Source organism: Anabrus simplex, chromosome 1, assembly GCF_040414725.1.
Source record: "Anabrus simplex isolate iqAnaSimp1 chromosome 1, ASM4041472v1, whole genome shotgun sequence".
NCBI lineage: Eukaryota > Metazoa > Arthropoda > Insecta > Orthoptera > Tettigoniidae > Anabrus > Anabrus simplex.
Window position 1 is genome coordinate 1,051,503,509 of NC_090265.1, and position 24,185 is coordinate 1,051,527,693.

The following is a 24,185-nucleotide window of genomic DNA, read 5'->3' on the forward strand; positions in this document are numbered from 1 at the left end:
TAACTCGCTCATTTGTATAAGAAATTGGTTGGAAATAGAATAATGACGTAAATTCATAAGCTCAGAAACCTGTGATCATCGGTTAATCACATTCAGAAATAGCATTTAATGTCTAAGCGGAAACCAGTAAATCAAGTTTACATGTCAGCAGTAGAAATAAGCAAGTCTAATATGTGACATTCAGGTCCAGCAATAACCTGCGGTGGAGGCCATGGTTTGACTGATGCAAGTTCAGTGAACGAAAAGGCGTTGATGAGACAATTGATTATGTACGTCAAGAAGATATGAAGAATGGTGAAGAGTGTTCCTTTGCATAACTTGCTAATTAGAAGAGTGACATTATCACAGAGTACATTCCTCAAATGTCAGAAACATATGTAAAGGAAATTATAAACTAACGATCTTGACATAAATTAAGAAATGCGAACCAATATTATTGTAACAGTTATAATAGGATTTTGTTTATGAACAATGATATTATAAAAATTAAGATTAAGGTCGAAAAAAGAACTGGTAGACACATTCTAAGAAAGAGCTAGTTGAAATTGTGGGACTTAGAAGTCCTTGAGAGAGAAACATTGAAGGAAATAGTAGTAATAAAAATAAGATCTGATATTCATTACAAGAAATAAGGTGAGTGTTTTGGGTTAATATTGAGATACTGTGTGATATAAATATCGTCGTACTAATTCAACTGTACAAGTTTCAGGTTCAAATGCACACGATGGTTGAAGATTGTTTCTGTAATGTCATGATCAGATCTATTATGAGGGCTTGAACGAGATTAGTGTCCTGACAGGCCTGGATCCATGGTGAAATGAAATAACAATTTAAATCCAACTGAGTGAGAGGATGGAGAATAACTTTAAGAAATCGTCAACAATAAGTACCAAGATATTGACTCTCTTCTATTCTATCACGTAGAGTGCTTAGCAATAGTGTAGATTTCTCTTTTATTTGTCATCAGGTGACATAACTAAGAAAACTTGAGTAACCTAATGGGGTCATCGCAAACATTCGGTAATATCCGTAATTGAGGTTAAGGTTCAATAAGGAGATATAGGAATTGTTCGTCCCGTGCAATATTCAACTCATAAAGCACGCATTTAGTCGTAATTATTCAGGATTTCTTGATGATTATTCGTGAATATAAGTAATGGTTTCTTCATAATTGAAAGGGTATACCAGCTACTGCGAAGATAATTTTTGTGAGGTGATATGATTTAAATGTTGATATTAATGTCGTCTTATATGATAATTTTTTGTATACGCATTCGTTGTGCAGGTGCGAGTATTTTGTCAGATTAATATCAGGATGATTATAACATGTTTTGATAATGAGATGGTTAATATTTAGGAATTGCATGATCCGTATTGAAGTGGGATTACAATATTTGAAATTAAGAGGGTTCCTCCTATTCAATACAAAGATGTTTATTAATGTGAAAGAATCACATATCGTTCACATGAGGTACTAGTTTCGGCACCAGATATGTGCCATCATCAGCCACAAAGTCAAATCAGGCAAACACAATAAAACCTTAAAACAACTTTAAACACACTATAACACCTGCATGGATGAATATGAAATATGACTTTAAAACAACTTTAAAAACACACTATAACATTTGCACAAATGAATATAAAATAAAATGTGGTAGATGATGAAGTTGCATTCCATATTGAAGTGGGAATTAATTCTTTGGATCTAACCAAGTTCATGTTTACGTTTATTCTCCGGAACCAAACTACAGAACACACATAGTGTCAACTTCATATGACATTAAACCCCACAGCATAATTTAACAGTTTTAGAAAACTAAAGATATATATACAAGCTGGACAAACCGCCATGGGTATACAACAATGGAGTCATCATTTTAACGGATTTTAAAATGGAATGCAACTTCATCATCTACCACATTTTATTTTATATTCATCTGTGCAAATGTTATAGTGTGTTTTTAAAGTTGTTTTAAAGTCATATTTCATATTCATCCATGCAGGTGTTATAGTATGTTTAAAGTTGATTTAAGGTTTTATTGTGTTTGCCCGATTTGACTTTGTGGCGGATGATGGCACATATCTGGTGCCGAAACTAGTACCTCATGTGAACGATATGTGATTCTTTCACATTAATAAACATCTTTGTATTGAATAGGAGGAACCCTCTTAATTTCAAATATGGTAATGAGATGGTTCTTCAGATAAAAATGCTTGTGCATTTTTGGGATGGATAATTATGAATACGCATGGTACGCATGTAAGGTGCCATGAATTATAAATGGTAGTATCGTCGATAAATATTTATATGATAAAATGATTTTGCTATAATATGTGATTTGTTGAAAACAAGCATTACGGGAGTGTGATGTAGTCTTCGAGAGTTTCAACAAATTTTGAGGTTGAGAATGGTTGTTCATCATGCGAAAGTGAAGTGGCACCTGAGATAGACAAGTAATAAGGTTTGATGTTGAAGTTTTCACATAATTTTGTGAAGATTGTAAGCACTGAAACGTGTACATGGTCATCAAAATATTAATTTATGGCACAACAAGATGCGAATGTTAAACATTTAAACGGATGGTTATTGATAGAGAATCTTCGACAGCAAATGACACTGATATGAATGTAGTGAGGAGTATTATACTTAAGCGAGGTTGTTGTCACCTGAAGCAGTGCATGTCTTTTATTCATTTGAGTAGATGCTTTATAGTGTGGATTTTTGTAGGCAATAGTAGATCTTCACGATTTTCAGCAAAATAATTCGACGAAGCCAGGTGCTGATGGATCGTGTCCAGATCTTCTTTTCTATTAATAACAGTTTCAGCTAGATATTGTATATTTCAGGTGCAGCAGTTATGTTTTCAACAGGTGCTGTTCCTGCTCTGATTGATTTTTATTTGTTAGACCTAGTTGCAATGTCTTGAATAATATAAGATTACTCACATAAGAACTGGCAGCATTGGACTTAGGTTATTAGGAAACTCAAGTTGATAATTAGTTAATTCATGCGAAAAGCAATAACATTGATGAAATATAGAAACTTGGGCCAGTGAGTGATAAACCTTAGTGAAATAATTGAACATGTTCTCATTTTCAATTCTATAATTGGCGGACAATTAAAAGACAATAGAATAAATTAATGGATTGTGATATTAAGCCTTCAGCAAGTTCCATGTTGGATTTTATTACAATTCAACTTGAATTTTAAAATTAATTTATTACAAACATGCGAATGATGATATTGTAATATGAACCAACAAAGCATTCAATACCGATTTCATTATTATATTTCCAATCATGTTGTGATGTGAATACTATTGTTATTTATTTTTACTTACTTTTAACTAATTAAACTGGAAAATCCTTCCAAGAAACTAAAATTCTTGATATTTTCATTTACTAAATTAAGGATTACATTAGCCTTACATAGTTAGTTGAATGATTTATTGCCATAATAATAGGAGCTTAATATTTAGTAGAATATGAAATATAACCGGTGCTCATCGAATGTCCATGCCATGAGTGGAGACTCATGTAATTCCGCTGACACCAGCCGAGGCATACTCACACCATCTTCGAATCGCTAATTGAAACGACCCACGGACGGTTTTAATATGTTCACAAACACGGTTCACTACTTCATCAGATAAAGCATGGGGCCTGTTGCCATGTTTTCCCCGACCATCATTATGAACATTTCCTTCGGTAATTTTTCTCTGAATGGTTTGCACCCGTTTAGCCAAAATACCATGAATTGACAAGAAGGCTTTGTAGCAGATAGGAATTTCATCTAGTACTTCCTCTCTAACTATCCTAGCTTTATACTTTCAGGTATAACTACGTAGCGAAGCCTCATCTTCTGCCCTGTGTGGTCTGTGTCTTTGAATTCAATGGCATGAATTATAGTGTCTGTCAAAAGTTTAAGGACGCCTTGAAGAAAACACAAAATTCAGATTTTCTAGCAACACATTTATTGAAAAATTCCACAAAAATTCCTGGAACATGCTAACCTTGTTAGTACTCAATGTGACCTCCTTTGGCTTTTCGGCATGCTCTCACTCGGTCTGGCATGGAGTCGATTAACTTCCAGCAGTCTTGGATGATGATCTCCCACTACAAGTCAGCTAGATTCAGCTTCAACTCTTCCTTGGATTTGGGTTTCCTTTTCACCAACTTCAGTGCCATAGAATTCCATAGATTCTCTAAGGGATTAAGGTCAGGGGAACATGGTGGCCATGGGAGCAATTCGATATCCTGATCCTTCAACCAGTTCATTGTGAGGCAACTCTGGTGAAAGGGAGCATTGTCTTGTTGGAAAAGAAAATGTTCTCCTATTAGCCTAGTGACAGATGGAACCATGACTTCCCCTAAGATTTGCATATATCTCTGTCAACAACACCATCAATCATGCAGAGTTCTCCAGGACCTTCATATGTTATGCACCCCCAAATCATCACTGCCCCTCCTCCCCCTAGAACAGCAGGTGCAACACAGGCTAGCAGATACTTCTCTGTTTCAGTGCGTCTTACTCCCACTTGTCGTCTAGGATACAATTCGAATCTGCTTTTGTCTAAGAAAATAAACATCTCCACCATGATTCCTTCGGCCAATTGCGCCTCTGGAAACACCACAGCCTTCGTCTCTTCTTAGCCAAGTCATTTAACAGAGGCTTGCGCAAGGCTACACAGGACATCACCCCAGCATCTCTCAGACGACGTCCTAGAGTCTTGGGACTGATGTCAATATGCAAAGAATCTTTAATTTTAACCAAAAGATCAGGTAAACTACCTCTACGATCTTCTTTACATAAGCGAAGTATTTTGCGGTCAGTTCTGTCGGAGGTTAACCTAGACCTACTTGATATGGAAGAATCCAGTACGGTACCAGTCTGTTTAAACTTACTGACTGTCTGTTCAACAGAAGTTTTTGACACTCCAAGCTTTTCTGCAATCTGCCTATAACTCAAGTCACTCCTCCACATCCCAATAATCTGCTGCTTCACATCCGTACTCACTGACTTTTGGCCCATTTCCAGTCTTTGTTTTTGTTTTGTTTTGAAAATCAATCTAACCTTTACACTCTCCCAACAACCCAAACAGTGATTGTTTGAAAAGGAGGGAATCAGCTGTTTAACGAGGTTTACCAACTCCTGAGATTACAAAATAAGTGACCGTGACAGTTCCAAGTTCATTTGCAGGGAATTTCGAATGCAGGGAATTTTAGAAAACGGACAGTTTTCTCTCTGGAAGTAGAAGAAGAATTCTGAAATAGATCGCTTGAAATGGCCTTCACAATTGTTAAAAATCAAAAGTGATAAGTGCACACGAATCCTCATAGGTATGTGTATACCCATTCCAAAAAGCATTGGTACAGCTGCCCCATTCCGAAGCAATTGATTTTTTTTCCCCAACAGAAGCATGTAATTTTTAAGCTTTCATAATAGAAATATTGTAGTATCACCCATAATTTTAAAGATTGAAAATTGGATTTTTGGCAAAAACGTTTACTTGTGGTAAGCATTTGATTGATATGGGAACAATATGGAATTCTGCATTACTTTAAGGACAGGAGAGAACATTCGGATTTGAAGGGGTGTCCTTAAACTTTTCACAGACACTGTAAGTGAGGTGAAATATGCTGACTGTTCATCATAAGAGGAATGAGAATTAAGTTTTTTTTTTTAGGATTTCTAATCTTTCCTCTTGTGAAATGATTTCAAAACACTTCAACCGTGTACACTGACAATCTGGTCCCATTTCAAGAGTACTTAACCTCACTCACATCTCCCATGCATCCATACTAAATTCTTTTTTGGCTGAAGTAACAGGCTTTTGTTCATCTTGCAATTCACCAATATCACCTACATATTCGTCTTCCATTCTGTAGCAATAAATTAGATTGCAAACAGCAATTAACATAACAAAATCATCTACCAACAGTACACAACACACTAAAAACAATACAGTGACTATTGGCTGTGAATAATGCAACAAGCTGGCCAACTCCCAAAAGTACAATTGGACATTTATATTTTTTCCACTGTTTCGCCTGGACCTTCATCCACATTCCCCTGGATGCCTATTTTTAAAATGTCCATAGCACGGCCCTGTCATCTTTCTCTGCCAGTTGAACAGTACAAATAGATTCCACATGCAATTCTGCGCTGTACAGTGGCACCATCTCAATTTTAGTTATTTGTGAACATTCATCGTACTTCCCCTGGATGCTTCAATTATGTATGAAACGCAATTTTAAAAAAAGAGAGACCATAGAAAAACTACAATAAATTAAGATTTTACTGCAGCCAATGGCTATTAAAATATGTTTACATGACTAATTACATCAAACAGAATTTGGTTAGTCCCATCTGTTTTTTAGTACACGTCACAACATGATATAAGTCGCAAGTCTTCTCGCACAGTACACACATACATTCCTTTCTCGGGGTATGAAAAGTTTTGTTAGCACACACACAGACGGTGATGAAAACCGTGTGTTGCTAATCTAGTCACTATGAGCCTGAGTTCACAGTTTGCCTTCATCCAATCCGTATTGGTCAGAGCCTCTGTGGTGTAAAATGTTTCCCATATATCTTCCTTCTTGGTTTGCAGCTCTGTTTGTAACTGGTTGAATGCATCTGTAGATGGCAATCAGTGAGCTTTAACAAAGCATACAGAACTGGTAGCCCTTTTGACAAAAAAAGAGTTATAGAAAAATCCGACGCTTGGCCAAAGGGTATCATAGTAAGACGTTATATTTTTGGGAAAGGGAGATGGGAAAGAAGTAGAGCATAGCGCAAAGGATGAGAGTGATACAATACAGCTCTTAACAGGGAATGTAAAAGGTTTGACGACATTGCCGAAGATAATAGGGACACACTCCAATCATAGCCCAAGCGACGCCTTAGACGACCCCATAAGCTTAATGTTATGGAACATAGAGGGACTAAGAACCGCCCTAAACCAAATGCCAATGAATATTATAGACATGGACATTGTAATACTAGTAGAGACGTTCTTAACAGATCCATTATCAATACAAGGATACTACACAACACACAGTCTAGCATTGCAACGGGCAAAAGGACGACCTAGTGGAGGAATATCTTGCTTTGTAAAACCGGAACTAACACCCATGAGAACTATATACTGAACACCGCACCTTTTGGTGGTCAAAACCACGTTCACATCATTGATATCTGCATACTTTCTGCCAGATACCCAAGAAGACATCATAATAGATTCGCTTAAAGAAGCTGTAAACATTATAGGAAAGAATGAACCCCTCATCGTAGCAGGTGATCTAAACTGTCACATAGACGTGTCAAATCAAAAAAACATAGGTGGTGAGAGAATACCTAGAATCTGAAGGACTCATGCTAGTAAACAAGCCAATGGAACCAACGTACATCTGTCACAATTAACACAGTATCATGGATCTTGTCTTCGTAAACCATAAAATTACCGTAAAATCTCTCCAAGGAATAGATGATTCACCAATGATCCCTATCAGAAAACATCTACCTATCAAAATAAGCGTAACAGTGAAACACTTTGAACCGAAGAGCCAACAGGTGAAGAGTACAAAAGAGTACAGAGTACAGAGAAGAGTACAAAAGAGTAACCAATCTAACAGCCTTCCAGGAAATTGCTCCAACATTGGAATTTATTCAAAACGACATAACCAAAGGTAACATAAATGAGGCAATCCAGGAGACAGAACAGGTAATACGAATGGGAATGGTAAAGATTGAGGACAGAACGAGGAAAGCAAAATCATGGTTTGATCAAGAATGCTATATTCTTCGGAAAGATACTCTTATAGCTCTCCACAAAGCAAGGCGCTCACACAAAGAAAGCGAATTACATATCTACGCGATGAAGAGAAGAATATATAAGGCTTTATTAAAAGAAAAAAGAGAAAAACATATAGATGAAGGAGAGAAACTCGTCGAAGAGGAAAAAGTAAATCCGTTTATAGCTCTAAAACCAAGAAAGCCGCACTTCCCTCATGATATTGCCATAGAAGACTGGGAAGAACATTTTAGGAAAGTGCTGAACATGGACAACTTATCTGTAACTACAGTAGATAATATCGTACATAGAGAACAAAAACTCTTTCAGGACTTCACCGAAGTGGAAGTATAAGGGATGTCATTTTTCTTTTAGTGAATGGCCATGCCTTTAAAAGCGAATACATAGAAAGATCATGTTCATGATACTGAGCGAGAGGCTGCAGGCTTTAGGTCACATAGCTCTCAGCTTGCATTCAGGAGATAGTGGGTTTGAACCCCACTCTCGGCGCCCTGAAGATGGTTTCCAACTTTTACACCAGACAAATGCTGAGGCTGTACCTTAATTAAGGCCACAGTCATTTCCTTCCCACTCCTAGCCATTTCCTGTCCCACAGTCATCGGTGCGACTTAAAGCGAATTGGAACAAAAAAGAAAATGAGAAAAGATGTGCATGATAGCCTGAAATTGTGGTCCGTTTTTTTTTTTTCTTTTTGTGCATATTTATAATAGGCCTATAAAAAGCCATTGAATATATTTTCTGTACATACAGTTTATTGCTTTCCCTTCGTACAATACTTGTAGCAAACCCCATTCATACCTTACCACATTTTACAATTTAGAGACTAGATGTGCAACACCGTGTGAACATCTGAGTCCTTTTTTTTTTTTGCTAGTTGCTTTACGTCACGTCGACACAGATAGGTCTTGGCGACAATGGGACAGGGAAGGGCTGGGAGTGGGAAGGAAGCGGCCCTGGCCTTAATTAAGGTACAGCCCCAGCATTTGCCTGGTGTGAAAATGGGAAACCATGGAAAACCATTTTCAGGGCTGCTGACAGTGGGGTTCGAACCTACTATCTCCCGAATACTGGATACTGGCCGCACTTAAGCGACTGCAGCTATCGAGCTCGGTCATCTGAGTCCTTTATCTTCGTCAATATTATTCCTTTAAATGTCATATAGGACTATATACAAGCATATAATGAATTACTGACCGAGCGAGTTTGAAGTGTGCTTAGGACCACGCAGCTGTAAGCTTGCTTTCAGGAAATAGTGGGTTCAAAAGCCACCGTCGGCAGCCCCGAAGATGGTTTTCTGGGGTTTCCAATTTTTACACCAGGCAAATGCTGGGACTGTACCTTAATTAAGCCCACGGGCGCTTCCTTCCCACTCCTAGACCTTTTCTATCCCATCATCGTCAGAAGGCCTATCTGTGTTGGTGCGATGTAAAGCAAGTTATAAAAAATATTGTATTTTTTCAATTCTTCTCTATCATATACTTTACCACTCTCCCTTTCCATTAACGGAAATCATTTTACAAGTTAAAATCTTAAAGCAAATCATACATTTCAAGGAAAAGCTAAATAAAAACTCCACAAGAGGCTGAAACGACAACCGAGCATCTTATTTCCACTTGTAATCACGTTTAGAAAACATTGACAATAATAATAATAATAATAATAATAATAATAATAATAATAATAATAATAATAATAATAATAATAATAATGGCTCTACGTCCCACTAAGTAATTGCACGGTTTTCGGAGACGCTGAGATGTCGGAATTTTTTCCCGCGGGATTTCTTAAATGTGCTGCTAAATCTATCTATTTACAAGAGGCTGACTTATTTGAGCATCAAGTATCATCGGTCTGAGCCAGGCTTGAACCTGCCAACTTGGGCTCAGAAAGCTAGGGTTTAAACCAGCAATGATTAATAGTTTGCCTACTTTACCCCAAAATCTCGCCAACGTTTTTAGGCCTAAAAATTCACTCATCCGCTTCGTACGAGAGAGGACATTTTCGGTCATTGGGGAGAATTATACCAAATTTCTGGTCATTTACACAAAAAATAGCGAAATATACATGCCCTCCTTCTAAACGTATGTTAGAAGACTTAATATGAACAGTAAATTGATTTTCTGTAAATTAACTGCACCTGAACACCGTTCTCTTTTATTACGCATTTAGTCCTGTATTCATGCATTTTGGGCTTTCTTTTTTACTGGAGAGAAGTACGTAAGTATACTGTAGTATCTGAGAATATTTACATGTAAGAATCTTAAACCTTATGTATATCCACACATTTTTAAAAGGCCCCGTTTTACATTGATGAGTACAGCGGTGTGAGCTTTTTGCCAAACAGCTGCGATTTCAACATGCTCCGCTCGCTACAGTGATTCTCGTAGACCTGTAGTGAATCATTTCCTAACTCTATGGACATTATCCTTGTAACCAACAATCCTTACATACTGCTGACTGAATACTTCTGCCTTTTGAAGATCCTCACATGTACACTCCCCTTGTTCATTAACCCATTGAACTGCAATTTTTCTTGAAAATAAATGTACATTGATTGCGATTTGATCTGGCTTAAAAGAGAACACTTTTGCTACAGCAAGTTAACACACTGAAACACATTCTAACAATAGTTCAACACAGTGTGGTAAATCTTAAAATACTCATATACATGCAGTGCCACCTTACACTTATCACATTCATAGTGGAATTCACCCCTGTTCTTTCCCTTGGGATTTTTTCCTCTGCAGTCATAGCAGACCTCGCAAGAAAAGCCACAGTGAGAAGATGAAGAGATTTTGGGAGAAGGAAAAGGCAACGACATCAGCTAAATAAGTTTAATTGCACTCATTAGTCAGGCATAACGAAATAATAATAATAATAATAATAATAATAATAATAATAATAATAATAATAAATACAAGACTGACAAACCGGATCAATACCTTCTTTCAGCAGAAGAAAAACTATGGGGCTTGGAGAACTGAACTCTGTGGTAGCAAGAAGGTTACACCACATACTATTTGGTACATTGTCTATTTTTGTACACGTTCAGTTTTCTAGGTTATGCACATGCCCACCTGCATCCCCGTCTTCATTTTCTTCAATAATGTCATCTAATTCTTTGGAATTACTAATGCTATCGTCACTTGAAGGTAATTCACTATCACTTTCATCGGGAAAACTGTCACTGACATCGCTTTCCTCCAAAAAACGTAATATTCGAGCTTCATCCGACTCGGCCACGACGTTGACTTTACCTTCACTAAAGCTTTACGCAGCAATTTACTCAATAGTATTTAGACTCTTTGGCGGCGAAATACGTAGCTGAAGAGCAAAGATAGCTGAAATAAAATTACCAAAATCTCGTAGACATGTTGGGATTGCAAAGAAATATCGATATGTATCCTTGGAAACCTCAACAAAGCAATAAAGATGGTGGACGGAAATTTCGTCATTGCATTTATGGCAACCCGAGGACAATGACGGATATTTCCGTCATTGCAAGGCAATGGGTTAATTATTCCTGGAATCTCCTTCTTGGAACCTGTTTGCCTTAAAATACCTATACATACCTTTCCATTTTTCACTAAAATTTGTATGACTGCCAATTATGCTTGCCATCATGTTATCCTTAGCTGCCTTCTCTGCTAGATTCAATTTCCTAGTAAGTTCCTTCAATTTCTCCTTACTTCCACAGCCATTTCTAAGGCCCTCTACACACGGTGCTACTCATTAGAAACGTGACTGGTTTGTAACCGGGGTCACAAACTGGTTAGTAATTGAATAGTAACTCGGCTTCACACACGAAGCTACTCTACAGTGACGGACACAGCACTCGCCCGTCCTGTTGACACCACTATAGTCTAAAATGGTCATAACTTCTGAACCATTCATGCAAATAATGTCCTGATAATGTTGTTGTAATCCTTATAAAATACTGGAGGAGGTCAAACAATTTATTTTGATGAGGAACTCGAGGATAATATCAAAATATTTATTTAATTTTAAGGAGTTATATTTTTTACCGCGGACTAAAGCATAAAATCGCTTCTAGAGGGCAGCCGGTTGGAAATAGATATGTGCCATCGCAGACTTTTTTGTAGAGGTTTCTATGCTCTACATTTCGTCCGCGTACACTTGGAGTCTATCGTTGATGGTTCACGCAGCGTAAGCCAAGAAAGCAAGTGGCTTACCGACCGACATTTCTGTATCTTTCTACGTATTTACTGTATATCGGATCACGGATACGTAATATTTTTATAGTGGTTCACTACGTGAACAGTGTTTGTGTTGTCAGTATCTGAAGTATAACCACTGTACTGATTAAAATGCAGTCAACATATTATGGAAACATGTGTGGCGCTATAAATTGTTGGCACGTGAAAGAACTCCCGTGGGACAAAATTACGGCACCTCGAGTGTGAAAATGGTAAACCACGGAAAACCATCTTCAGGATTACCGACAGTGGGATTCGAACCCACTATCTCCCGGACGCAACCTCACAGCTGCGCGACCCTAACCGCACGGCCAACTCGCCCTGTGGTACCATTCGACAGCGAAATACAAATGTGAGAGAATGTGCGAGTGCTGAGGAAAGTGTGCTAATAACTCTCAGGTAAGAAAAGTGAACTTCATTTTTACAAAAAAAAAAAAAAATTAAAAGCTTAGAAAATAATTCTATGCTTTCTCCGTAATGTCCTTTCTTGCGTAATCCTTCAGCGTACAATTGTACGGTATGGGGTGTTTTTCATACTCCCACTAACTTTACATTGAAAACTTGTTCGCTCGCCATCGTAAAAAGGCACTTGATCACTGGGAACTGAGAAACTAAACTCGCTGGTGACTGGCTCCGCGAGTCACCTGGAACTGATTACAAACTAGTTACTAACTGGTGGCTTTCCAGGAAATACACAGGAAGTGTCACTCAAGTACGCGGCCGGAAACTTCAGTTACCAATCAGTTACTAATGAGTAGCTCCGTGTGTAGATGGCCTAACTCTATTTCTTTCCAGTCCGCACCTCCTTCTTAGTCTCTTTATTTCTCTATTATAATAAGGTGGGTCTTTACCATTCCTTACCTCCCTTAAAGGTACAAACCTGTTTTCGCATTCCTCAACAATTTCTCTAAACCTATCCCAAAGTCTGTTTACATTTTTATTTACCATTTTCCACCGACCATAGTTACTTTTTAGAAACTACCTCATGCCTGCTTTATCAGCCATATGGTACTGCGTAATAGTTCTACTTTTAAGACCTTTTTTTCTATCACATTTATTTTTAACTATGACAGAAACAGCTTCATGATCACTAATGCCATCTATTACTTCGGTTTCTCTATAGAGCTCATGTGGTTTTACCAGCACCACATCCAGGATATTTTTCCCCTCTGGTTGGTTCCACCACTTTCTGAATCAGCTGTTCTTCCCATATTAACTTATTTGTGATTTGTTGGTCATGCTTCCTGTCGTTCTCATTTCCTTCCCAATTGACATCTGGTAAATTCAGATCTCCCGCTACAATCACATTTCTTTCCTTGTCGTTTCCTACATAGCTGATTATCTTATCAAACAATTCTAAATCCATGTCAGTGCTACCCTTTCCCAGTCTGTACACTCCAAATATATCAAGTTGCCTATTAAGTTCTGGAAATGAGCCTTACACCTAGAATTTCATGTTTCTCATCTTTAACTTTTTCGTAGCTTACAAATTCTTCTTTCACCAGAATGGATACTCCCCCTCCTGCCATTCCTATCCTATCTCTACAATACACACTCCAGTGCCGTGAGAAAATTTCTGCATCCATTATATCATTTCTCAGCCATGATTCAACTCCTATTACAATATCTGATAAATATATATCTATTAAATTACTCAATTCTATTCCTTTCTTTACAATACTTCTACAGTTCAACACTAACAATTTTATGTCATTCCTACTTGATTTCCAGTTCCCTGTTCCCTTATTACCGCTCCCTAGGCCACCCCGTTTCCCTGAATGTACCTCTCTATTACACTTCCAAACAAATTTCCTAACTTATACGTACCACTGCGGTTCAAGTGAAGGCCATCTGAGCGCAGATCCCTATCTCCTACCCATCCATTAGGATCTAGAAATTTCACTCCCAGTTTCCCACATACCCACTGCATAGTCTCATTTAAATCCCCAATCACCCTCCAGTCATCCTACACAGTATTCCACTAATAACAATCTCCGCTTTCTTAAACTTCACCCGTGCTGCATTTACCAGATCCCACACATCTCCAACTATGCTGGTACTCATATCAGCTTGCCTTACGTTGCTGGTACCAACGTGAAACACTACCACCCTCTCCTTCCCTTCCTCCCTCTCTTCTACTTTCCTCAACATCTGCCTCAACCTAATTCCTGGATAACATTCTATCCTGGTTCCCTTTCCTCCACACACTTTCCCCACGTGTCTACCGATGGAATCCCCCATGACCAGAGCCTCAACCCTACCCACCTCATTTGATCCCCTCCCCTCCTGGTCAGTCCTATCTTTCCTGAAAGCTGCAGAAGCTGCTTCCTCCTCCCTTTTCTCCTTCCGATGACCCTGTTCCACCTGTCTTTTCCTAACCTCTACTCTACATTTCCCTTTCCTACCTTTTCCCTTCCTCCTAATTCCACATATCTCAGCAACAGTTCCCTGTCCCTCATCTTCCCTCTGTTGTTCTACCTGGAGTGACTCGTACAGATTCCACACAGACACCTGTCCTGAATTCTGATCCTGAATAGAGCCCTCAGCCTGCAATCTCCTTCCCCTGAGAACATTAAATCACCTGTCTTTTACAACTCCACCCTTTTCTTCCCCTCCCTCTTGTACACCTACTGTAATCTGTACATTGTTTGAGGGAGTCCTATCTTCCTTCCTGCTTTCTGTGAGAATCCTAATTATCTCCCTCAAACTCTCCAACTCCTTCCTCATATATGTCTTCATGGTATTCCAACATGTTGCCCATCTGCAGACTGGTATTGAAAATTGGCCTGTACGTGGTACCTGTCTAAAGCATCACAATCTCATGTTGTGTCCATGTACTGTGAGTGCCATGCTTTCAAGGATGTATGACCATTGTAAAGTAGCACTGTGCAAATGTGGGTGGAAAAAAGAGTTGCCATGACCTATGCCCTGTAGTTTGTGTAAATCTACAAATGGTTTCTACTGTACACCATTTATTCAGAACACAATGATTCAAACTCTCTAAATACCCCAGCTAGATTTGTTGGGGAAACATCAATTACCTTTAAGAACACTAGAAAACATTAATACATTACCTAAACAAACCAACAATGGTACAACGGACAAACTGAAATAACTGAATGCCTGAACTATAGCAAGGACTTTTGGATAGTACTATTCCAAGACATGCATTAGATGAAGTACAGCAAAGGTGTATATGATGTACAATTGAACAGTACAGTAGAATTGGAACTTGCAGAAGAAGAAAAATAACATGAAAATATGTAAAATAATAATACATGCACAGTAAAAATGAAAATGTCAGTGCAGGTAAAAATGAGACTATAACTGTGAAGACTATAATCTTACATTACTCAAGCAACTACCATAGAAAATATACTCACATATCATCTCTATCCATATCATAGTCCCGAATTTTTCTTAAACGTTTAGAAGGTACATGGGCGAATGATGAATGGTTCACTTCATCATGTGATGAATCCCGCTTCCTCTTTCCTCTGGCCCTATTATCACAGACTTGCAAAACATTACTGTCATCAGCTGCACACACACTCAATTCTTCATCAGTTCTGTCTTCCACCATATGACAACTACCACCTTTATACCTTTTACAACTACCTAGTGGTCTTGATTCTACCATATCCGATTCAGTATCCGTATCATCATCGTCGTCGTCGTCATCATCATAGTCATCATCGTCATCATCATCATTTCCATTACCCCTATCTGGCAACACACTATTGTACCTTTCACGTTTATTGGCTTCTTTGGGTTTTGAGTCAGAACTTTGTACTACCTCTACAGTTTCTAATTTTGAACTATCACTTTTCCGAACTTTGGGCTTGGGAGTAGTTTCAGACAATCCTGAACTTTGGTCTCTTTTACTTTGCTGCAATTCTACATTAGTGTCAAGCATATGCTCAACAATTTCTGTGCTAGATGCTGGCAAGATTTCGTTACTATCACTACAGGAAATTGTTTTTGGTTTTGAGTCTATCACAGGTACTGGAGCTGCAGGAAGAGATGATTCGTTGGCTCTTTGCACACTGGCAGAAGTTGCCGTCTCTAAAGTGTCTGAAAAACTTGTATGATGCTCAAAGAGTTGAGGCCGCTTCTTCTTTTTCTTTTTTACTGGAAAACCTGTTCGATTAATGCTCTTTCTTCGACGAGCTCTTTCCTTTACAGCACCCACAGCTTTTTTCAGAAGATCCATAGGGGATAACTTTGTAACGTGGACACGAACATCCCTAATCAACCTTTTCTTTTTATTCCGTTTGAAAAGCACATCATCCTTATCTGCAGCTCCATTGGCACGTTTCACTCGCAAATTATGAAATACAGGTACGTTTTCCTCAACTGTTCGAAGTGATGAATGAAGTCTAGATAGGGTCTTAGCAGTACCTCTATTAGCACCAATGGAAACTCTGGAAACAGCAGTTGAAACTTTGGAAGATCCTCGTCCCAAACCAATACTCCTTCTAGCAGAAAGCAGTGTCCTGTTACAAACAGTAATTGCTCGGGGTGATGTCAATTTACCAGATATTAGTGTTTTAGCTGCTGTCGCCCTGCCAGCAGACACTGGCACTTTATTTACTCTCCCACCAGCCCTACCCTGCAGTCCACCAACACATTTACTATTTGAAGACGAGGCTTTATTCAATATCCCGCCTACTTTTCCAGAGGCACCAGTCAGTTTCGTCACAGGTGTAGATTCTGCTGGAGTTTTCTCTGCAGGAGAAACAGTTTTATTTGTTGGTGACAGTGCTCTTTTTCCTCTACTTCCAGGAGATGCCAAACGCACAGTTGGTGAAGTAGTTTTTCTAACAGGAGAAGTAGTTGATGAACCAGATTTATTTGAAAGTAATGATGTTTTAGTTCTTTTAGATGGTGAAGCTATTTTACTTGAAGTAGATACCACTTTATTTGCTGCCGAGGTAGAAGTCTTTGAAACTGCAACAATCCCTTTACTCGCATTATTTGGAACCACTTTGATGGGTGAAGAAGGGGAACATGCTAATTTGCCAGTGGGAGATGAAACTTTATTACTTGGTGATATTCCCTTACTCACTTGGGTAGAAGGAGTTTTGCTTGGTGAACTAATTTTACTAAGCACACTTGCTAATTTGCCAACAGGTGAAGTGGTTTTGCTTCCTGGGAGATTTGTTTTACCTGATGGCTGTGATACTTTATTCATGGATGAAACCCCTTTCTTCTCAGGTGAAGCAACCTTTCCTACTGAGATACCTTTACTGGCTGGGGCACAACCTTTAACAGGAGAAGGTATTTTACTTGAGGGTGAAGTGACTTTAGAGGGAGAAGTAACTGTTTTTATAACTGAATTCACAGATGAGGACTCATCAATTTCAGTAGTTTTTGAATGTAGTTCTACTGCAGCACTGGGCGACTTTGGTTCAACCGCAGATGGCAATGATAACTGGACTGCATTGCTGCCACTAGTATTTAATACTGAAGATGAATTAGCACTTGCACTCCTCGAACCAGACCGTTTACTCGGATGAGGAGTATTACCAAGTGTATTTATACTCTTGTTGATGTTATTCACTGTCACAGTAGTTTCCACTGCACTATCTTTGCCTTTACAAATTGTTACATTAGTTGTCCGTCCACTAGTACACACTACAGCAGCATTTTCTAACCGATGTCGTTTCTTCGGCGTCACTATCACAGTTCTTGTCGCCACAGGCGGCTTCTCCAAAGGAGGAGAGGTGGTGGTATAACGAGTTATACAAGCTTCGATAGCTTCATCAATGGAGTTTCTTGGAAGCTCAGACACAGATTTCGATTTAATCTCAATCACACAATTATTTTTATTTGCACTACCAATAACACTATTTCCTTTATCACTGGGCTTTTCTTTGAAAGAAACTATCACTTTATCACTGGGTTTTGACTGATTCTTTCCAGTTACACTCAAAACATTTCCCACATTCACTTTATCATTAAGTTTTTCCTTATCGGTGGAAATAATACGTTCTGAACTAGCTGCTTTCCTGGCACTATCTCCAGTTGATTCAGTACGGGGAATCTCAGGGGAAGAACTTGAGGCTGGAAGATTCGCTGCAGTGGATATGTGATAATGGCGCTTCTTCAGAGGAAGTCTCTGCTCATTATTTGCTTCTGGTCGCTCATGGCCCTGCAAACAGAACAAAAATTAGAAAGAGCACCAATACGTAGACATGTAATTTTAACAACAACCTTGTTTACCAACCTTTTGCTTCCAATGAAGACTAAACAGAAAGTAATACTATTTTTGATCACAAACTATCCTTACAAAAATTTTGAATGAAGTTATATGATGATGTAGAATTGTATACACAATACCAACAAGAAAAAATCACAATCACATTCACATAATACTCTGTTTCAATGCTGCTACAATTTTAAACCATCATTTTCCCTCTTCCTTTCTCAATTGATATTGATCTAACACTCCTCTACTTGACAAATAAAGCACAACTGATTTGCAACCTACCGGTAAGCATGCCATTATACTAAAAGCTATGCCCTTACCTCTCACCAAAGAATATAAACAAGTACAGGGAACAAACATTATGTTCTCCTGGTTGCTTGTCAATTGTTACCAACATTCCTTGAAAAAAACCTTCACCATCTGAAGCATTTGGAATACAAATATAATTTCAACATTGTGAGTTCATAAATTCTTAATTAAATAATTCAGAACATGTACCCACATAACCAATATAAAATGCTGAAGACTTAAAAAGTACAACGAATGTACCAACACCATCAACATAAAAAATAAAAAGTTGCCACAAGCACAGACAAAGAAAGTGCATGATATCTTCAAACACTTACAAGAAATAAAGACTTTTAATTTTAAAGCCATGACACACTATGACAAGGATTTTTTTACTATCAGTTTTGCAATAATATTGACCACCTGGATAAAAATAACATTTTGCAAAAAGTGATGATTATAAGAATTACTAAGAAAGTATTTGTTACAAGGAATTCAATTACTCTTACTCAGTTACTTTCCAACTCTGCTGATGTTATTTGTTAGGGACTACAGACTATAAAAATGCCACAATTAACCTGGTAAATTCACATTTGTAATCAGGATTCATATTCAGATCAAACACTGAATGCCAACTGATATATCTTTAAAATGAAAAGGTGCCCTTAAGGTGTGTACCATACTTCTACTTGTAGAAAGATTCTCCTACTAGATCAGAACATTCATCTGGTATCTCCACTAATATAGTTGAAACATTACATTGGTCACACTTTGGAATTTACATCATTTAGAGATTTTGGGTTTGAATCTTAATGCTAATAGTTATTGATAGTTATTAAAGTGTGATTTACTTTGTTTCCTTTTTCCCAGCCTTACTTGCAGTGGGTATTTTATTTCATTTTAAGTCCCAATGCATCTATTCCAATTCTAGAACTGAATAATTACAGTTCAGGACATTGCTACAAACACCATACCAACATCTCCTTTAGTTTCACTGCTTTCTCTCTCTTTAAAAAAAAAAAAAAAAAAAAAAAAAAAAAAAAAAAAAAATTCTTTAACCTACTGATCATAATCCCTGCTTGGAGAAGGATATTTCTGATATAATATTTTATTTCTCATTGTATCATTACAGTCTTTATCATCTTTATGCCGTTTTTTAATGATTCCAGGTTTTGTTATGATCACCTTAGCTCAATGGTCTGCAAAGGGGGGACGGGAGGGGGGCGCAGATAGTAATCTAGGGGAGCACGTCTAAGATCAGATGTTCGTATGAAAACACAAACTTCATCACATTTTTAAACAATTATTCCTATCCTCAGATTCTCAGTACAGTAAGCCAGGCAAGATGCAAGATACTTTCATGGAAACACTACCTTACCTAGAATTTCAAAAGTGCTGACCAGAAAGGCTGGCAATAAGACCTTGCCAGCACGAGTTCAGAGGGTAGATGATGTCACAGATCTTCGACTACAGCAATTAACCCAGTGCCCTTTCAGATACGAACCTACAACCTATGATCCCAACTTCCACTCATCTGTAGCATAATAAAAATAAGCCACTTGAGAATTGTTACCACCACTACCTCACTACGCTACGAGAACAGATTCTACTTTCACAGCCTGAAAAACTCGTCAGTCAGTGCAAAGACTATCGGTGAACAGTATACACTCTGCTGTAGAGATGGATTTCTGCACATTCTGAGTAGGGATAGTTAACATTTTTCGGTGGTAAATGTATAGTCATAAATATGGACAGTGCCTGATTCCCACTGAAAAAAAGCAATCGTATGAAAGTGCTTCGAGTCCATGTTTTCCAATGAAAATACCGACTAAAGAATAGGATATGAATTTAGTTCTTGTTATCCTTCCACATCTGCTTCAGCTTTCGCCAGTAAGGTTAATTATTAAACTAAGACAGAAGTGTGCAAATATCAGGATTATTATTATTATTATTATTATTATTATTATTATTATTAAAACTAGGTTTCACTAACATTCTTGTGAATAATCAGGAACGGTCACAGTGCAGTTTTTTGCTTGTATATTTTGGCCAACAACAGTTCGAAACCTGTAAAACTTACAAGACGCTTCCAGACAAAACCGAAGAGCATGTAAATAAACTTTCGACATTTTTAAGGATTACACATTATAATTCTCATGTTAGGTCCGTACTGAAATGTACGTAAATACAAAGTATGTTACAAGTGTTACTTTAATATTTATTTGAATATTGAATGGGTGCATATTTAAATAACACTTGCAACATACTTTGTATTTTTAAGGATCACGAGCAATAATAGAAAGTCATCATCATCATCATCATCATCATCATCATCATCATCTTCCTTCATAGTACTGGGCCATGTGTCCCGTTACGGTCTTGCATTTTCCCTCCATCTCTTCATCAGATGTCCAACACATTTTTTTCTTCTGGGTTGGTATCAAAGAATCTCTTTCGGCAATCTACCAGCTTCTATCGTTTGTGTACAATGTTTCCTGACAACTGTAGATGTTGTCAGTTATCGGTTGTACTTTGAGTTCTTTTAGCACCTCTTCATTCCTTTTATGGTCCCATTTTGTATACCCCGCTGTATGATGCATGAATGTCATTTCTCGTGCTGTAATTCGAGATAAGTCTTGAGATCTTAACGTCCGTGCCTCACATCCATAGCAAAGTGTTGGTTTAGCTAGGGTATTATAAAGGTGCAATTGAGTATGTTTCTGAACAAGTGATGGTTTCATGATGTTGTTTATTATTCCTGTAGTTTTTGTAAATTTATTAATTTTTGCTGGTATATCCAATTCTGATGGTATGATAAGTTGTATCCAAGGTAGCTGAACGCATTTACTCTTTCCAATGTTGTATTATCTAAACATATGTTACTAGGAATCGGTTCTCATCCCTTGAAGGCCATTATTTTTGTCTTTTCTGTTGAAATAATAAGTTTAAAATCTGAGGAAACATTTTTTAGATTGAAAACTGATCTTTGTAGGTCATCTTCCGTCGTAGCCAGCAAAGCAACATCATCAGCATATAATATGGCATCTAGGTGTTCGAGGTGTCTATTGATCCATGGCATCCTTCTTTCCATGTTTCCATTATTGCATTCATATATATTATAAAAAGTAGAGGGGAGGGTCTGTAGCCTTGTCTTACACCACCATTTATTGATTTCCACTCAGTATGGTTCTTGTTCAATTTTACAGAAATGAGATTGGATTTGTAGATATTGATAATAATCTGTTGAGAGACATTGTCTTGTTTTAGAATTTCAAGCAATTTGTTTCTGTTTACTTGGTCAAGAACCTTTTTAAAATCCACAAGTGCAATGTGTGTTTCAAAATTGTATTCTCTACGTTTTCCTATTAATATTTTCCTAGTGAAATGTGCATCAGTGCAGGAGCACCCTTTATGGAAATCTTGTTGTTCATTCCCCAATTTATCTTCAAAATGTTACTGCAACTTATCTTTAATGATATTTGCATATATTTTATAACCTGAGTTAACAATGCTAATTTCCTCTGTAATTTTCATGGTTTCTTGTCACCTTTTTATGAAGAGGGATAATTATTGCTTTCTGCCAACTTTCTGGTGGATTGTCTCCATTCCAAATTTGATTTTAAAAGCTGAGGAATCTTAGTTTGAAAGTTTTACTTAAATATTTGAACGGTTCAGCATGTATTGCATCCTCTACAGGTGCTTTACCATTCCTTAGTTTCTTCAAAGTTTGGTCTAGCTCTTCTAATGTTATAGATTCAAATATATTGTTGTTGATATTTGTAAAGTTAACACTTCATTTTTTGAACTTGTCCAGAGTGTTTGAAAATAATTAAGCCAGTTATTTGGTGGTACTGTTTCAAGTTTTACCTCTTCCTTAACTTCCTTGTTTAATTTCTTCAGAATTTTATAAGTTTGTGGTTGTGATCTCGTTAAGTCTGTTTCCAATGTAGATACAAAATATTCCCAACTTTCTCTATGTTTTTGTTTAACTTCTCGTTTAGCTACTGCTCTCTTATAATTGTATTTTAGTTTAGAAGATAAACTAGTTTACCAGTTGACAGAAATTTCTTGTAAGCATCTCCTCTTTCTGACATGACCATTTTTATCTCTTCATCCCAGATTCTCAGGCACTTTATTCTCTTCCATGTTCTTTTTATTCCTAAACTTTCAAAAGCTGCCTGTTTCAAAGCTAAGCTAATATTTGACCACTCTCCCTCTACATTGGTACTCACTGGTTTTGCTTGAATTAGATCGTTACGTCTATTTTGGTATAGACATTTTATGCTTGGATCTCTTAAAACACCAATTTTATAAGTTGTTTCTTTTTGTTCCAGGGTGTATTTTTCTTCATCCATCTTGGCTTTATATGCGGACTGGTGAGACCACTAAGAAATTATCTGTTTCCATTTCAGGACCTCGATATACTCTAACATCTAAAATTAATTCTGCTAGCTTTTGGTTGCAGATGACAATCAATGATCACTGATTCCTAGCTGACCATGTGAACTTATGACTGACTTTACGTGGAAACATGGTGTTCATTATTTTTAACTGATTGAATAGATTATCCTTATCATTAACCTTTTCTTTGCCATGTTCGTCATCTTTAATATCCGTCAGGTCTCTTTTCCTTCTGCAAGACTTGAAAGCAATCAAATGTCCTTCCGGCAGGTTGCTAGCCTGAAGGAAATAAGACCATTGGTGGGGCTGCCACCTCTCAGCTAATGGACTAGCTGAAATTACAGTATTTCCTCAGTAACTGATGCAACAATTGAAAGTAAACATAAAATTCCTAGGAAAACATCCTACAGTTTTCAAGAAAGCACTAGGAGCACCCTTAGAGGAATCTTACTTAATTGCAAAATCTATGACACTGCACGTTATTGGTGAGAAAGTACTTCTTTCTGCATATATAGATAATATAAGTTGGAAAAAATAGTATAATTGTTCCACTTAGTCAATACAGTAAAACCTTGATTATCCGTTCCAATGCTCGGGAAGGAGTGAACGGTTAATTAAAAAAACCAACGGAAAATCCATAATACTAATTTTTATGGACTTTAAAGTACTGTACATAAAATACATACCATATAACCTTAAAATGCAGTGCATTAAACCCTCCTTAAAACCAAAATGTAGTCAAAGCTACAACAATATGTAACAGTTAAAAAGTGAAATTACCGAGCTCAATAGCTGCAGTCGCTTAAGTGCGGCCAGTATCCAGTATTCGGGAGTTAGTGGGTTCGAACCCCATTGTCGGCAGCCCTGAAGATAGTTTTCCGTAGTTTCCCATTTTCACACCAGGCAAATTAATTGATTAATTAATTAATTAATTATGGCCACGAACGCTTCCTTCCCACTCCTAGCCCTTTGCTATCCCATCGTCGCCATAAGACCTATCTGTGTCGGTGCGACGTAAAGCAGCTAGCAAAAAAAAAAAAAAAGGTTAAATAATTTTTCACAATAAAATTATGTACTAAAAAAATGTATGAAGTCATGTCTCCAATGCCAATTGCCTGTCTATGCGCATGTATGTACAGTAATTACTGTACGTTATGATCGTGGACTCAGGAGTTGGAGAGTCAATGTACAGTCGCTCCAAAACAGAATACTGTATCAACATACCTTGACATCAAGATTACAAGTAAT

At 37.5% G+C, this 24,185-nt stretch overlaps 1 protein-coding gene across 1 annotated transcript in view; it reads right to left on the reverse strand.

Moving 5' to 3' along the window:
* Window positions 1–24,185, reverse strand: part of ash1 (histone-lysine N-methyltransferase ash1) — a 272,719-nt gene that overhangs the window by 223,534 nt on the left and 25,000 nt on the right. Inside the window, exon 2 of the mRNA XM_067137046.2 lies at window positions 15,421–18,191. Within this exon, the coding sequence (XP_066993147.2) occupies window positions 15,421–18,191 (2,771 nt within the window). The remainder of the gene's footprint in view (window positions 1–15,420; window positions 18,192–24,185) is intronic.